General features: G+C 38.8%; 1 protein-coding gene across 1 annotated transcript in view; it reads right to left on the reverse strand.

The window, feature by feature from the left end:
- LOC150079441 (coiled-coil domain-containing protein 148-like) overlaps positions 1-18,920 on the reverse strand; it is a 182,551-nt gene that overhangs the window by 123,835 nt on the left and 39,796 nt on the right. Inside the window, exons 5-6 of the mRNA XM_090383071.1 lie at positions 16,236-16,380; positions 5,557-5,767 (exon numbers count right to left, since the gene is read on the reverse strand). Coding sequence (XP_090239197.1) covers positions 5,557-5,767; positions 16,236-16,380 — 356 coding nt within the window. The remainder of the gene's footprint in view (positions 1-5,556; positions 5,768-16,235; positions 16,381-18,920) is intronic.

The raw sequence follows: 18,920 nt of genomic DNA on the forward strand, positions 1-18,920 counted from the left end.
TTTAAATTCTATACATAAAAACTTGACCAGAAACAACCATTGATTTGCTGGAGATAAAATTCATGCTGGGTAGTGTAATTTAAGCTTTAAAATTGTCTAAAACTTCCTTTAAGGGACTAAACTTATTTGGATCATTTCCATGTTCACAAGAAGTCAAAATTATATTTATGATGTATATTTATTTCATGGTGTCAAGATTATTTCAATTCTCATATTAGCATATGTTATTGGTTGATTTAGGGGGTTGATGGCTGGCAACTTTCCATGAATCTTCGACGCACTAGGTTGGATATGAGTATTGAATACCTGATGATTTTAATACGTAGCTTTTTTAAAAATCATAAATTGATTTAATGCTATGCTAATTCACATAAGAATACATCGTGGTATGCTAATTCACATAAGAATACATTTATATGCGATTGAGTGTTGAGAGAATTACAGTCCTACAATAAAGGTATGAGGTTTTCTCTTATAATTTAAGATTGTAATTTTCAGGAAATATATATGAAGGAAGGTTGTTCCAAAAAATGGAAGTTAAATGAATAAATAAGAAAGAAGAAAAGTCGGTTCTGCGAGTTTAAAGTTGGACAGTAAAAGAATGTTGATTGGTTGTGGCATGTGATCAGACGGCTTTGGAAGAGAGGGCTGGAATTACAGAAGCCAATTCAGAAGAACAGTTGCTCGTGGAAGTATCTACAGAAGAGGCATGCAGCAGAAACAAAACATCTTGAGACAGAGTGGAGAGACTGTTAGAGATGAGTCATTAATTAACCTAACTGGCCTCTTTTGAATGGAATCTAGAAGCCTGAGAGAAGTTTTGGGAGCACCACCCCACATGTCTGAACAATATTCCATGGTAGGGCTAATTTGTGATTTGTACATATCGAACAGATCTTTGGAAGAAAAGTAACGTCGAGAGTGAAAGAGAAAACTCAGTTTTTTAGTTGCAGAGGAAGCAATATTTGTAATGTGCTTATTTATGCCAAGAGACATTTGAAGTCAGAGTAATCCCCAATAGAGATATATGATCTTGCCTAGAAATCAGAGTGTCATCAAAGATAAGCATAGCAGCAGAAAATCCTTTTTTGAGATATGACAGGACTGAGTTTTAGAAGGATTAAAATCAACTAAGTTATCTTTGCTCCACTGAAGAATTAGTGGAGATCAGCATTTAAGGAATTAGTAGTGAATATTTGAGAAGTTGCAGCTGTTTGTGCTTGGCAAGGTTTTTAAAACTAGAAGGTGGAATGCAATGTGCTATCATCAGCAAAACTATGGATATACGATTTCTGGTCAATGGAAGAACATTAATATACAATAGGAAAAGAGTGGGAGAAAGAACTGAACCTTGGGGAACAGCAGCATTACTGGAGAAGTAAGAAGCCAGCCATCTACCATCACCTGCAGTGAGCAGTCAGAGAGGAAACTGGATACCCAATTACAAAAAACAGTTGGTAAACCATAAGACAGAAGCTTATTTAGAAGACTTATGCCAAACATGATCAAACGCCTTTGAAATGTCAAAAGCAATGCCTTTGAAAAGGGCATTGCTTTTGACTTTTGACATCTCAAACTCAAGCATTTCAAAAGCCTTTCAAATGCTTGAGTTTCACCAAACTTTTCCATTGAATCTGTCTGTGGATGGGTAACATAAGGCAGAATATTACCAGTGGATCAACACTGATGGAATCCATACTGGTGATTGTTGATCAGAAGGAAGGTTTTTGGATAGTTTATAAGAGTTTGTGATTAATTAATTTTGTCATTAATTTAGAAAGAGTAGAAATAAGTGCAGTGGGATGATAATTGTATGGGCGGGATTTTTGCCCTTTTTAGGAACTGACTGGATATGAGCAAATTTCCAAGCAGAAGAAAAAACACCTTTGGAACAAGAAAGTGACAAAAGGAGACACAGAACAGGAGTAAGTTCAGGAGCAGAAGTTTTAGGAACAAGTGGAGAAATACCAACAATATTGATCAAAATCCTTCTGACATCATTTTGACAGAAGGCATTGAATGGAGTGTACTCGGAATGGTGGGACTTGGTTTACCAAGATCATCAATACATGAGTTGGAAGAAAAACAGGATGCTAATAGGTCAGCTTTATCTTTGGCTGAAGTGGCAACAGAACCATCCTGGTTTTGACAGAGGTGGTAACAAAGATGGGCTAAAATTGTGGCCAATAGCTTTGCCAAGAGACTAGAATGCTACAGCATTAGTAAAGGCACCTGATGCAAGAAAGCAAGCTTATATAGCATCAGCTAAAAAAAAAAAAAAAAAAGCCTTCTAATTTCACCCATCCACTCACTCCAAATGTGTGTCTAGTTCTGCCTTGAATCTATTTAAGCTATCAACTTCAACAACAACAGATGGAAGTTTGTTCCAGCAAAACAAGAATATATGAACAAAGTTTGCATTTACCCACTAGCTAAATGCAAACTTCCACACATCTATCTTACAACTGTCTTTCCTCAATTTGAATTTATGCTCTCTCAGGTGATTATTCTGAGCAAGAGGAAAAATCCCATCAGCATTGAGCATACACAAACCATTCAAGGCTTTATACACTGAAATCAGATCACCTCACAGGTGCCTAGTCTCCAGACACTGTAATTTGCAAAACTTAAGCCTTTCTTCGTAAGAGTAACCCTTTGTTCTGTTCACTAATCTTGTTGCCCTTCTCTGCACTTGCTCCACATCCTTCCTAAAATGAGGCCTCCAGACCTGTATACAGTACTCAAGGTGTGGCCTGACCATTGCCTTATACAAGGGGATAATCACCTCCTTTTCCCTTCTAGAAAAATTCCTGTATATCATTGACAAGACACCATGAGCTACTCTTGAAGACCGTCTGCAATTATTTGGCTCGGCTACCATTTGGACAAGAAGCAAGTGTTCTACTCTTAGTCTGATCAAAATCTAGTTTGGATTGATTAATAACTGCTTTACAATTGTTGCAAGCTTTAGAGTAGGCAGAAAATGAACTGGAGATTTGGAAACAAGCCAATTATGATATGCAAAATTCCTCTCTTGAGCAGCCTTAGAACATTTATTGGAAAATCAAGGTTTAGAGAAAGGATGGGATTTTCAGGTGGAGTGTGGAATAAAGGATTTTATATCTAAAAGAATAACTTTACTGACATGATCTGAGAAAATGTTGACACCAGATTTCAAACAGTAATCCAAACAGGGAAAACAAGAAAAAAAAATTTCACAGATTGTCCCATTTTGCATTCTTGTAATGCCAAACAACATGAGTTTGAGAATGGCCATGAGAGAAAGACTCCATTGGAGAAGAGACCATCACCAAGTTGTGATCTGAGGTGCCCAGAGGATCACTCACTTTGACCATGTACTTAAGAGTGTTTATGAGAAAAAGATCCAGCATGTTGGCTACATAGTTAGGATTTCTGGTATTCTCGTAACTGAACAATCTGTGTGAGGTAATAAGAAATTGCAAAAGCCTTAGTATCTCGCCCAGCTGGGTGTGTGTGACTTGAAAATGGAAGTCAGCTGGAGTTGTGAACATTAAAATCACCAAGGAAAATTACTTCACTGTTAGGAAACTTGGACTAGAGAAAGTCAAGTTTTAAAGTGACTAAGTCATAGAGTTCCAAGTAATTAGTGGTGTTAGGAGAACAACAGATGAATTTGACAGAATGTGGTAGAGAGATTTTAGGCCAGAGAAGATCAAAAAGAGGAGATTCCAAATTACTAAGTATCTGACAGGGAATATATCAACAAAGGGGTGTGCTTACAAAGAAAGGCTGAAGTTCTGTAAGTTGCAGCATCTGGAGACTAGGCACCTGCGAGGTGATTTGATTGAGGTGTATAATGCCTTGAATGGTTTGAGCAGGCTCAATGCTGATGGGAAACTTCTGCTTGCTCAGACTAAGAACCTGAGGGGACATAGATTCAAATTGAGGAAAGACAGTTGTAGAATTGATGTGTGGAAGTTTGCCTTTAGCCAGCGGATAGTTGATTGCTGGAACAGACTTCCATCTGTTGTGGAAGTTGTCTAGTTCAGCCTTAAATAAATTTAAGGCTGAACTAGACAAACATTTGAAGTGAATGGATGGGCGAAATTGGAAGGTTTTTTTTATTTTTGGCTGATGTTGTATAAGCTTGCTTTCTTGCATCATATGCCTCAACTAATGCTAATATCAGAATGGACATATGCACAATTACCACCTTTGAAGTGAGAGTAATCATACAGTAAATAATTTGGAAAACTGAGATGAGCAGTTGTTGCATCAACTGATAACTGGGATTCTGTCAGAAAAAGTACATGGGGTTTGGCAGACTGTAAGTGAAAATGGACATTATTGAGACTGGGACCACATATATTTGAGAAAGATAAGAGGAAGTGTTTGGGAAGTTTATATCTTTTCTCATATAAGTTTGTTCTGTTATTTTGACAATTCATGGTGTATTCAGAAGTAAGAAAAGGTGGCAAGGACATGCTGTATGAAGTAATGAAATTTTTATATATGGCGTACACATGGTAAGAATATACCCAGCTACTTGACATTACATGGCCTCAACAATGCCCCCTGCATACACACTTACTCTGACTCCCTCCAGTAGAGTAGAAGCAGTGAGATTATACACTAGCTAATCCAGAAGCCTCCTAGAGAGTTACCAGTAGCTCTGGTCCAGTGAACTATCTGGTGGCCGGCCTATGAAAACTGTTTTAGATCTGTACTCTCGAAATGTAAAGAAGATTGGACCTCACCATGATGCCCATCATAACTTCAAAAGACATCAACCATACTGCATGATGGAAGAAATGGGAGGGTTGCTGGAACTTTGCTCTGGTGACTAAACATGTATTCCACCACTTCATGCCTCCATAGCTTATAATAAATATAAGTAGAATTTAAAGTACATAGCATATAAATTTTACAGACATTTCCATAAAAACAAACAAAAAAAAAAAAAAAACTGTCATTTTTTGTAACAATGGTGAGGAAAGCTCAAAGTGTTTAAGAAAATGACAGAAAACTAAGCTAACATTGACTTGTTCAGTGAAAAGAACTGCTAAAAAAAGTTCCAATTAACTAAAATAGTAGTAGTAGTAGCAGCAGCAGCAGCAGCAGCAATAGTAGTAATGGCAAATGATGCAAGAAAGCAAGCTTATATAGCATCAGCCAAAAAAAAAACAAAAAAAAACCATTTCGCCTATCCATACCCTCCAAGAATTTGTCTAGTTCTCCCTTGAATTTATTCAGCCCATCCACTTCCATAACAACAGATGGAAGCCTGTTCCAACAATCAACTACCCGCTGGCTGAAGGCAAGCTTCCATATAACTTGAATTTATGCCCCCTCATGTGTGTAGTCTCAGCAAATGAAAGATACCATTAACATTCAGCTTACTCAATACAAGCAATTTGAATTCATTTGAAAGCATATCAAAATTATTTAAATAGAGCTGTATGGATTCAGAAATACTAAAGCTGCTGAAACTTTCTCTTCTGCTTTTAAAATACCAATAATCCATCTCAAATCTACTATTTTTCACTGAATATATTCTATAATATTTCCATTTACCAACCTTTTGCCGGAGCTGCTCACACTGTGTTCTTTGACGAAGTGACTCCTGCCTGGTCATCTGATGTGCTTCGTAAGTTTGTTGTGATTGTGATACCTCTGCTACAGCTCTTAGAAGCCAACTCCAACGTTCACGAACCCAATCTTCCAATAATTTACTGTGACGTTCAAGTTGATATCGGTGGTTCTGGTACCATGTTTCATAAGACATCTGCAAAAGAACTATTTAGTAAGCTTATATACATGATGACTGTTTGTTGCAATTTCCTATTGTTTTTTACTATAACACTTTAATAAGAATTTCTATTCATAATCTATTCACTGTATAGCTAACCTTTCACTGCAATTTAACATTACTAAAATGTCAGTATTAAAATTCAGAATACAATGTAAACCTAAACAGGAAAAATGAATCTGAGTTTCATGATTTTGAACAAGCCACCAACAAAGAAAAACGCAAACAGGGAGTGCAATGATGAATATCTGAAAATGGGATTTACCGGACCAGCAACCCTCTTACCAATTCCCTGTAATTGTCTGTTACATAATTCTGAAAAAGCTTTTACGGTATTTTGAAACTAAGTACAATCTCTGGTAAAATCTCTGGTCAAACAATAGAGTTTTTTAAAACAAGCACAGAATAATGCTTTAATCAATGGCTTTTGTTAAGGGCAGAGAAGACACCAAAACTTCAGAGACATCATTCAAAGTTGCACTCTTCGTAGCAAAAACAGGTAAAAGTAACACTATTGCTGAAGAGTTTATAAAGCTAACCAAAATAGTTAATTACAAATATTATGCTTGGAGAGAAGCAAGCTATCAACAAAACTCCTTTGTCAAATGACACTGTGCAACGATGCATAGAAGCGTGAAGGAATGATTACTGTCCATGTGAGTGAAAGCAAATATTCCACTTTACAGCTGGGAAAAATTGCTGATGTGTAGAGTATGAATTACCTCTTGGCCTATGTGCAGTACATACACTGTGCTGCCACTTTATTAGGTACACCTACCTAGTAGCATGTTGAGCCTCCTTTAGCTTTCAAAAGAGCCTGAATTTATGTAGGCATGGATTGAACAAGATGCTGAAAATGTTGTGCAGGAATGGAGTACCATGCAGACATGAGTGTGTCATGTGTCACGCAGTTCCTTGACATTCAACGGAGGTGAACCCTGCAGTGAACAACCCTTTCCAGCTCATCCCAAAGATGTTCAATAGGATTGAGATCCGTGGACTGAGCGGGCCACTGCAGCAAAGAAAAGTCATTGTCACATTCCTGGAACCATTCCATAGTGATTCGAGATTTGTGCACCAGCACATTATCCTGCTGGAAGTAACCATCTGACTGAGGATAAACTGTCAACATGAATGGATGCACTTGGTCAGCAACGATGTTTAGGGATGATGTGGCATTCAGACATGAATATATGGGTAACAATGGACCCGACGTGTGCCAAGAAAACATTCCCTACACCATAACACTGCCCCCACCACCTTGGACTTTAGTCGCCAGACATGACAAATCCATGGATTCATGTTGTTTTCACCAAATTCTGAGCTTTCCATCAACATGATGCACAAGGAACTTCGACTTGTCAGACCAAGCAACTGTTTTCCAATCCTCGATAGTCCAGTGCTGGTGTTGCTGTGTCCACAGAAGGCGTACTCTCTTGTTCTTCACTGATAACAAAAGTACACGATGTGGCAGTCAGCTGTTGTAGCCCATTCGCAACAAAGTGCGACTAGTTGTCCGTTGCGATATTTTGTTCTGCGCACCAAGGTTGTATTCTGACGCGATGTGTGACATTGTGGCCTGTATGTTTGCTTGCACAATTCTAGCCATCCTCCTCTGACCTCTCTCCTCAATGACCACAACCCTGGACTTTTCAAAGGAACACACCGACCTGGATCGTGCAGTTTACTGCCACCAAGCCATGTTGGCGAACAAAATCGAGCACCTGACTCGATTACTTTAAACCCAAACCCAGGGAAGAGGGGAGACACCCTGTCCCCCCCTCTCTCCGCCGACCCTCCTTTTCCTTCTGGTGAGGCATGGACATGCCTCACTGACCACCTGGGGACATCTACTCTGTCGCCTCCATACTTCTACCTTTACCCCCCAGCCTTCTGCCTCTCCTCCCCCACTATCTATACACGATGTAAACGCCCTACATCCTAAATTAATCAAATCAAAAATAATTTTCGCCCAGTCTCGGCCTATCATATCCACTGCCCTGCTCTTGCCGTTTGAATGCATGGACGCTATGCGCTGTATGCAAACATTCAAAAATAAATTACAACTGCATGTGTATATATATATATATACACACTTATATATCTTCAATTTTTTTTTTTTTTTTAGGTCCTAGCTGCTGAAATCTCAGGAAATTAAGCAGCAGGACCTGCCAGAGTAACTTAAGTCAAGTGAGTTCCTGGTCTGCCTCCACGGGGCGAAAGTGGGGCAACGTTGGGCCTCAATAGGGGTCCAGCGGCTAAATGACCAGATGAACAACGGTACACGACACCACACAAATACAATTTCCACACACTTTTAAATCTCTGGCTTTTCCAGTCAACTGGTTCACCCACAATGTAAACTACGCGGAGATGGGGGAAACCCCTGGTGCCGTTGGACCCTAAACACACTTTAACTTTCACTTTCTCCTCAACAAGCAATTTTCTTCCACGGGAGTGCCGTTGTTGTTGTTTTTGGTTTTTAGGAGCATTAGCAACTAAGGCCATATTAGCAACTAAGGCCACATTCAATTTTTTTTTTTTTTTTAGGTCCTAGCTGCTGAAATCTCAGGAAATTAAGCAGCAGGACCTGCCAGAGTAACTTAAGTCAAGTGAGTTCCTGGTCTGCCTCCACGGGGCGAAAGTGGGGCAACGTTGGGCCTCAATAGGGGTCCAGCGGCTAAATGACCAGATGAACAACGGTACACGACACCACACAAATACAATTTCCACACACTTTTAAATCTCTGGCTTTTCCAGTCAACTGGTTCACCCACAATGTAAACTACGCGGAGATGGGGGAAACCCCTGGTGCCGTTGGACCCTAAACACACTTTAACTTTCACTTTCTCCTCAACAAGCAATTTTCTTCCACGGGAGTGCCGTTGTTGTTGTTTTTGGTTTTTAGGAGCATTAGCAACTAAGGCCATATTGCTCTGGGAATATGCGGTGGTCATTCCCTGACCTTTCCGCATCCTCCGTATTTGGTGGTGACGGGCTCGAACCCTGGTCTAATCAAGAAGAGTGTGCTACGCACTGCTGCTCCTTCCCACCTGGCTACGGAGGATGTTTTCTGTTCATTGCACCATTCTCGATACACCCTTGAAACTGTGGTGCGTGAAAAGTTCAGGAGAACTGCCGTTTCAGAGATGCTTTTTCCAGCACGTCTTGCACTTACTACCATGCCACGTTTGAAGTCCGTATGTTGTTGTTATTGGGTTTAAAGACACAAGGGCATCTGAGGCCAAATTGTGTCTATTCATCGTTTAATTGCATGACCCTATCTTTATAGTTGCTAAATTATATACTTTTGTATAGGCCAATACATTTTAAGTATATTAAAAGTTCTTCAATATTTGCATTGTTTCCTCCTAGGATATGAGATAAATCAGGTGATACGTTAAGCCTGGAAACTGATTGAAAAGTGTTTGACCAGATGGTTGAATGCAAGGGACAATCAAGCAGAAAATGGCGGACCGTAAGCCGACTGTTACAGGATGAACACTGAGGTGGGATTTCTCCCAATAGCAAGTGGAGATGGGTATGATGTGTATGTCCAATTCGTAGTCTTGGCAACACCACTTCCTCACGTCTGTTTGGTCTGAAGCAAGAGAGCCACAGCTTTGGTTCTTGTTTTATTTGGTAAAGTTTGCTGTTAGTATTCCTTTTCCATATCTGTGACCAGTTGTGGTAACAAGCTTTATGAATAACAGGTTTGTAATCAGTGTATGGAACCTGAGGATGTTGTGAGAGAGTGGGTTGAGGATGTTTAGCGGCAAAGTCTGCACTTTCATTTCCCGGAATGCCAGAATGGCCAGGGATCCAGCAAAAGCAGATTGACTGATTGGACACACTACAGGAAAATAGTTGGAAATGAATTTCTTTCAATGTAGGATGAGAAGAGGAGAAATTCTTCCTTATGGCATTGATAGCACTGAGGGAATCCGTGTAAATTATTGCGGGTGAGATGCAAAGTTCAATAATCTTACTAAGTGCTAACTTGATGGCATAAAGTTCAGTAGTGAAGACACTGCATGAAAAAGGTAGTGTGGCTGAAATTGTAGGAAAAACAGGCTGCAGCACCTACCATACTATCAGTTTTGGACCCATCAGTATATATTTTACAGAAATCGGAGTTAAGAGTAGCATGAGCTGAGTGCAACTGTCTCATGTTATTGGGAGATATGACATTCTTCCCCCACTGGAGAAAATGTGTATCATGTGAGGCACAAACATACGTCCAAGGTGGAATATGTGCAGTTGTGTTCTGAAAAATATCAGCTAAATCAATGTTCCAACTTAGAATAAGATCTTTGATCCTGAGAGAAGCAGGTCGATTTTCATGTGGCTTATTCTCATAAAAGGAATCCCACCGAGTGTGATAAAGATACTCCCAACTGGGGTGCGATGGAAGACTCTGGATCTTAGAAGCATAGAAAAGCAATAATGTTTTTCTACAAAGATGTAATGGAGGTTCGTGGGCTTCGATATAAAGACTTTGCATGGGAGAAGTCCTGAATGCGCCCAGAGCAGTCCTCAGGGCACTGTGCTGGAAAGGCGTCTCCGTAGCCAGGTGGGAAGGAGCAGCAGTGCGTAGCACATGCTTCTTGATTAGACCGGGGTTCGAGCCCGTCACCACCAAATAGGGAGGATGCGGAAAGGTCAAGGGAATGACCACCGCATATTCCCAGAGCAATATGGCCTTAGTTGCTAATGCTCCTAAAAACCAAACAACAACAAAAACTGTGCTGGATGACATTCAGCCGATCTAATGTGCTTTTCCTAGCTGAGTCATATACGGGAGAACCATAATCTAAGCGTGAACGGATCAGAGATTTGTAGAGGTGAAGTAAGGAGTACCAATCAGCTCCCCACGACATGGATGAGACTGATCGAAGCATGTTCAACTGTTTTAGACAAGTAGTTCGTAGATATGTGATATGTGCTTGGAAGTTAAGCTTACTATCTAATATCAGACCGAGAAATCTGATGCTGTTTACTACTGGTATTGGACAATTGTTTAGCCGTAATTCAGGATGGTGGTGGACAGCACGTTTCTTACAAAAGTGAATGGTGGTAGACTTTTGTTCAGCTAGTCGATATCTGTTGCGTGACATCCAGGATTCAATTCTGTTAATGGCAAGTTGGAGTTGACGCTCAATGGTGTTCATGCTTTGCGATTGGCAGGAGATGGCAAGGTCATCCGCGTACATATAAGCCTCCACAGTTTTGGGGATGTCTCTAGTTATGCTGTTGACTCGAATTGCAAATAACGTTGCGCTGAGTATAGATCCCTGTGGTACTCCTTCTTCCTGAATATGGGGTGTAGACAGTACGTTCTGATAGCGGACCTGAAAAGAGTGGTGGCGCAAGAAATTCTGAATTATCTGAGGGAGATGACCCCTTAGTCCTAGGTGATAAAGGTCCATAATAATACCATGTCGCCAGGTAGTATCAAATGCCTTTTCAATATCTAAATTGACCATGACTAGATGTTGCTTCATGACAAACGCATTGCGAATATTCGATTCAGCTTTGATAAGGCCATCAAGAGTGGATCTGTTCTTATGAAAGCCACTCTGATGATCTGTTAAAAGGTTCTCTGCTTCTAAGATCCAGGTAAGCCTCGTATGTATCATTCTTTCAAAAATTTTCCCCATGCAGCTTGTGAGAGATATTGGCCTATAATTGTTAACCAAAGAAGGGTCTTTGCCTTGTTTTGGTATGGCAAGTATGAGAGAATGACGCCAGGAAAGCGGATAGGCATTTTCTGAGAAGATTCGATTATAGAAAATTAATAGGGTATTCCTCTTCAAGTAATTGTTTTAGCATGATGTAATGTACGTCGTCTGGGCCGGCAGCACTATTTGAAGATTTATTTAAGGATTCTTTGAGTTCTGTTATATTAAATGGTTGATTGTATGAAAGTGAGAGCCGTGCGGAAAAGTTAATTTTGCGGCGTTCTGCATCTGCCTTGATGCGCTGAAAGGAGATCGAGTAGGAAGCAGAAGCAGATATTGTAGAGAATGATTCGCTAGCGCATTGGCGATTTCCTTAGGTGCCGATAGATCTTTCCCATTCCAACAGAATATTGGAGAGGGTGGTCGAGTGAATTTTCCATTTAATGCTTTAATTCTTCTCCAAATGAATCGTAGGTCAGTGTCTTTGGTGATAGTTGAGGCAAATGAGACCCACGAGTCACGTTTGGCTTTTCTCCTAATCTGCCTTGCTTTGGCTTTAAGTCTTTTGTATTCTATTAGATTATTGGTTGTCGGAAACTTACGGAATTTGTTCCAAGCACGGTTTTTCTCACGCTTGGCATTAGAACAATCTGTATTCCACCAGTTGTTATGGTGGGAGTACTTGTGAGGTTGTGACTTCGGGATTGAATTTTTTGCTGCATTTAGTATCTGATTGGTAATGTAGTTAGTTACGTCTTCAATTGGATGTTGCTGAACATAACTCCTGTCTAACTGGACCTGGGTACAGTAGCTCTCCCAGTTTGCCTTCTTGAACTTCCAGGTGGATCGGACCTCGAGATTTGCAGTTACCCGTGTTTGTAATGAGCAAAGGATTGGAAAGTGATCACTGTTTAAAGGATTGTTTAGCACTGACCATGACATACTTGGGAGAATTGCTGGTGAGCAGATAGACAAGTCTATTGCAGAAGTAGATCCTGTAGATAGGTTAATATAAGTGGGAGATCCAGAATTTAGTATAGTTAGGTTGTTATTATTCATGAATGTTTCGATTAATTTGCCTCTTGTGTCAATCGCAGGCGACCCCCATAATGGATGGTGGCCATTAAAGTCACCAAAAAGGCAGATTGGAGATGGTAGTTGCATAACCAAATTACCAAGTTCTGTATTTGAAAATGGTTGAGAAGGGGAAATATATATAGAAGTTAGGGTAATTGATATACTGATTGAAATACGTGCTGCCACAGCTTCTAGACTAGTTTGTAACTGAATTTGCCTGGACGGTATGTTTGATTTTATAAGCACAGCTACTCCTCCGCGAGCAGGAGACTCCGAAATCCTGTCTTTTCTATATATTGTATAATTTGTAAATTTTGGTGAAGCTTCAGATGATAAGAAAGTTTCTTGTAGACATACTCCTATCGGATTGTATTGAATCAGTAAATCTTTTATGTCATCAGAATTGCTTCTTAGTCCTCTGTAGTTCCACTGTATGATATTAGACATTATTTGAGTTTAGTTGTGTTCGATTGTTCTGACTGTTTTTTAGAAGTGGAGCATTTCGATCTGTCTTGCTTTATTTTATCTTTTTTCGGGAAATAGGGGCGAACAGAATCCATGGTGTCATTTGCATGGAGTTCCAAAATGAGCTCCCCATTATCTGAATGCTCATCTACTTCCATACTGTTGGTGGGAGTTTCCATTTTTTTTGAACCTGTGTCAGATTTCCTTTGCTCTGTGTCATATGGGACCGATTCAGTATCACTAGGGATACTGATTGGGGTATTTGTAGCTTCGCTAGTTTTATTTTGAGGATTTTCTTTTTTTGAATTTGAAAGAGTAGATTTAAGCCAATTAGTCATTGAGGTATTAGGCGGAATTGATACATCTGTTTGTGCTCCAGTAGATACATAGTTTCTAGTGCGAGCAGCGTAGGTTCGACTGCTAGGCATGCTTAACATAACTTGCCTACGTGCCTCAGGAAAAGTAACTTTATTTTCTATTTTATATTTTTGGATTTTTTTCCCTGTAATCCATAATTCGCAAGATTTGGAAAAGGCAGGGTGACTTCCCTTGCAGTTTGGACACGCAGCGGTTGCGGCCGAGCAATCAGCTTGAGTATGTTCTTTAGCTCCGCAGATGGGATAAATGGGGTCACCTCTACATGCCTGCTGTGAATGACCATATTTCTGGCATTTGAAGCAACGAACAGGATTCAGAATATATGGTCTAATACGACAATTCAAATAGCCAGCTTTGATTGAGGATGGTAAGTCTGGAGTACTGAATGCTAAAATGATGGTTCTAGTTGGAGTTAGATTCCCATCTTTTTTACTCATGATTCTTTTTACACTTGTTACCTTTTGACTACTAAGTTCTTGGAGTAGTTCTTCTTCGGAGACTGTAATTAGGTCCTACTCACTGATCACACCTCTTGATGAATTTAAGGTTCTGTGGGGAGTAACTGATACTGTTAGCCCCCCAAATGATGTTGTATTTAACAGCCGCTCAGAATGTTTTGAGGTGGCTGTTTCGATCAGGAGGTCTCCAGATTGTAGTCGCTTCACCATTTTTGGTGACCCTGCAATAGACTCTAAACACTTTTGTATCAAGAATGGTGATAACTTGCCTACAGGTTGGGCAGATAACGAATGTATCACCAAGAAATTCGGTATCTCATTTGGACATTTTGCTTCCGTTCAAAGCCTTTTTGGGTGAACACAGTCATGGTCAATGTCGGGAGTCTCTTGTCTTGAGCTCAATGGCTCTAAAGGGGGATAACTATTTGTATCCATGTTAGCTCCTTTTGGCCCTGGGGGTTTACCTTTACCACCCAGATTACTGGCCCCGCCACGGGGAGGCAGGAGCAGTGCTGCTTGTGGCCAAGCGTATAGGTTAATATAGTTAGTAGGAGTACTAAATTAAAGAAAAAGGTTCTTTCCTTCTTCTGGGCTCACTTCTTAGTGTTTTTAAGAAAATGAAGCTACTTAACGAAAAGGTTTAATAAGTAAGGGAGAAAGCAAAATAGAACCTAGTCGCTTACCAAAAAAACGCTCTTTAAACGCACGAGAATCGCTTGGCCACGGAAATGCTTGGCACCCGGGGCCTCGAAGTCCATAAGATCACTACTTTTCCCCATTCTTGCTACAGTTTGTACGCTTAACTGATACTAGAAAGGTTATTCTGCTGCTGCATTTATATCCACAACTGTGGTCATGTGACTTGCAATGCTGTGGGACAAACCATTTGTGTGCACAGCAGGGGTGTACCTAATAAAGTGGCAGCACAGTATATATGAGAGAGGGGTTTTGACAGATAGGCAGAACAAAAAGTTTCTTTTTGTTCTGGCTATTGCTGGAAACCCATGCCACAGGAGAAGTGATTTTCTGTTTAGTTAATGATTATTTTGCGAGCCATGCTATGGACTGGAAAGAGTGCACTGAGATCAGCATACTGATGGAGTGGCAGCTATGTGTGCAGTAAAGAAGGGCATTGCTATACATATAAAAAGAGGTCGCTCTTTGATGAAAATCCACATATTGCTCTATTCCCAGAGAATAGTTAGTGGTGAAAAACATGCCTCCTGATCTTGGTTCAGTATTGAAGCAAATAGTGAAATTATGAATATAATCAAACTGCAGCCATTGAGTATGTGTCTTTTCAGTATGCTGTGCAAAGCAATGGGCAGAAGCACAGGGTTTCGTTTCTCTAAACTGAAGTACTCTGACTGGCAGGGGGAGGGAGGGAGAAGGTGCTCATGAGAGTTTTTGAACTGGGAGATAAGATAAAAACTTTTCTTCATGACACTGTTAATGTTAGTAAAGACCTTTTCCATGATTTCAAATGTAATGCTCAAGTGACATATTTCAGCTATGTATTCGGTACCTTGAACTTCAGGGTCAAAATATCACGAATTTTAATGTAAAGGATAAGATATCAGGATTTCTTCAGAAGACCAAACTGTAGTACAAATGGCTTGATTGCTGTGTGAGATTTGACTGACTCTTTCCCAACATAATTTTCTTCATTCATCAGAGAAATAAATCAATGATGTATTATTGATTTTAAAAAAAGCACATTAAAAAAAAAAAGAAATATTGCAACAGAATATGAGGGAACACTTTCCAGGGCCAGAAGCAACCAAAGAATGGTTTAGGAATCCATTTTCTGCTCACTTTCAAAGTGAAACATTCAGTTTTCTAACTTGTGAGTGAGTGTGATATGCTTATGAATTTACTGTCTGACATTATGCTGAAAGCAGTTTTCAGTGAGAAATCTCTAGAATTTCCTGGTCAATGTTCAGTCTGAATATCCAGAATTATCTGACAAAGTCATCAAACACTTCTTGCCATTATGAGTTTGAATTTTCAAATTTAGCAGAAATCAAGGGTAAGAAAAGGAACTGACTGACTGGATATGGAACCTCACCTATAGCTCAAAATGTTCCTCATTGAGCTGGATACAGATAACCCAGTGCAAGGTTTCAAACAAAATCATTATTCTTACTGAAAATGAAACAATTATTAATAAGTATTATATGTTGTAATAAAATAATTTAAGTTAAAAATCCAGTGTACAGAAAAAAAAAGTAGTAGGCTGTGAAACACACATGCGCGCGCACGCACGCACACGCACACACACACACACAAGTTGCACTAGTGACAGGGTTAAAAATGATATACTTGTATATGCAAAGGAATATAAAAAATATTTTCTTAATAAACATTTTCTGCCAAACTACTCACCAACTGTCCCAAAGTTTTCTGTAGAAATGTTCTTCTAAGTCTATCAAATAAAAGCACCCTCCTCTCTACCATATCTGAAGGATACTGATCTAAGATATGTTGAAACATTAAACTCTCAGCATCTGTCCATCCACTTGGACTAAGCCTAAACAAAGAGAAAAATTAAAGTAATACTTTAATGTATAATAGCTTATTTTGAGACTTGCTGGTCTAACATTAGTTAACAGGTGATGAAGCAGTTCTATGTGGTTTGATAGAAATTAAAAAGAAATTTATCCTTCTATTTCATAGGCTATATAGCCTTTGATACATTAAAATAACTGAAGTTTCAGTTTCTTTATACTGCATGTAAGTTGCAGGTAACTTATAACTTGCAGGTAACTTAATTATTTTTGAAAAATTAAGAAGTTATGCATATAACTTCTTAATTTTTCAAAAATTTTCAGTAATTTTCCAATGAGGACCATCATCCTCCCACCCTAAATAGAAGAGAAATCAGTAAGTGTGGTGAGCAATTGGTGAGAAATTTGCAGGTGGTAGATGACTCATCAACCGGTGCAATACCACCACTTTGCTTATTGGAGGCTTGAAGTGGTGAAACCCATGTTTAGTCTCTAGAGCAGAGTTTCTGGCAAACCCCCCCCCCCCCCTTACTTCTCTTTCAACCCACGCATGGTACTAAGTACTATAGGTTTTGATACCTTTCGTGTTTGGGGTTTTCATAAAAAAAAAAAAAAAAAAAAAAAATCGGCAAACAGGCTATCATAATGGTGTCTTGTATTTTAAATAAATAATAGAATAGCTGAAAAGTCATTATTTTATTTGTTTAAAAGTAGTGTATCTCAAGACAATTCAGAGAAAAGAATATTTGTTCTGTTGGGGTTGCAACAGTTCAGCAGGGGTTGCAAGATAATAGGCACAATAATCTCCTAATGATGACTTATAATGCCAATTCTTGTCACTTATTTACGACTTGCAAAACATCTCTTTATACCTATTCTAGTTATTACTAGAGTATTATGACCATAACATTTACCACTACTGTTGAAGACTGTCAACTGCTAAACAGACAAAAATATAGTCCCTTCAATTTATTAACATATTTCATAAAGCACATACATTTTGCTATATTAAAATAATCTGAGTTTTAAATCAGTTTACTTTACATCAATAAATTTTTAAATAAAAGAAATTTAATTTACAGCTAATGAGAAGTCCAGACTTGTTTTCATTTATGGTCATCTTTCATGGTAGCAAAATGAAAATGGGAAGCATTTTTATTGTCTTAACAAACAAGAAAGGTGAGCAATGTACAGGGTCCACCTATATGACAGGAATTGGGGTATGCCACAGCAACAAGGCCTAGAGAAATTAGGAAGATCAGCCGAGAAATGGCAATTGAGGCTTAACATTGATAACTGCAAGGTACTTGATAATTGCACTTGGGTAGCAGTAACAATCTCAGAAGAATAAACAAATGGATGAACCACACTCATGGTGATGGAAAATAAAAAAGATCTAGGGGTAACTGTACAGTCAAACATGAGGTTTGCTGAGAAGTGCAGACAGGCTGCTACGACAGCTCATGAGATTCTGTCAATGATATACAGGGATTTTACCAGCAGTGATAAGGAGATGATTATCCTGCTGCATAAGGCAAGATTTAGGCCACAGTTTTAATTCATCCTTTCTAAAATGTGGGAGCCACATTTTAGAAAGGATTTTGGAACAAAGAAGAGCAATAAAATTAATTAGGACATTTCTGTTAGCATAAAAAAAAAAAAAAAAAATACTCAAGTTCTGTAAATTTGGATCTCTGTAAACTAGACACCTGTGAGGAAACCTGAATGAAGTACAGCAGACTCTCGATTTACCAGGATCGGATTAACCGGGACACTTCAAGACTCCAAATTAAAAAAATTAAACCAGAAATCATAAAATTCAAGTAATAACTAGAATAGGTATAAACAGATGTTTTACAAGTCGTAAATAAATGACAAGAAGTGGTGTTATGAGTCGTCATTAGGAGATTATTGTGCCTATTATCTTGCAATCCCTGCTGGCTTCAACACCCATCACTCAACCCCTGCTGGCTTCACACCCATTACTCAAAAAAAAAAAAAAAAAAAAAAAGAGAGACCAAATGTTTAGTTTGTTTTAGTGTGTCGTGTTGATTGTTGTGTTCCATCACACCATAAAAGGACAAATTTTGCTTTGTTATTTATGTCAGGAATGTCAGAATTTTTTTTTTTTATAGTAACTATTTTTTTTTTTATAGTAACTATTTTTTTTTTTTTTTTTTTGTTTAGAAATCGCAAAAATGATTGGCAAATGTAGGAGAATTAAACAAAAACTTGAAAATATTCAAAAGTTTGAAAACTGTGCATCCGTTAAAGCTCTAAAGAACCATTATAATGTTGGTGACCAAACCATACGTGTCATTTTAAAAAATAAAGGAAAGCTATTAGATTTAAAATCGACATCATAAAAAATAAAGGGAAGCATTATATTGGGCATGTGAGTAGTACGTGGTAAGTTTTTCCGGTTTTTTATCTATCGCCATACTTTTTACGTAGGTTGCTGAACATTTTTTGATACAGCAAGTCCCCGACTTACGTAGCTTTGGACTTACATTACGTTATAATTTTTTTTATATGACTGAAGATTTCAAGTGAAGGGCGAAAC

This window comes from Mastigoproctus giganteus, chromosome 10 (genome assembly GCF_048544385.1).
Source record: "Mastigoproctus giganteus isolate SK-2022 chromosome 10, ASM4854438v1, whole genome shotgun sequence".
NCBI lineage: Eukaryota > Metazoa > Arthropoda > Arachnida > Uropygi > Thelyphonidae > Mastigoproctus > Mastigoproctus giganteus.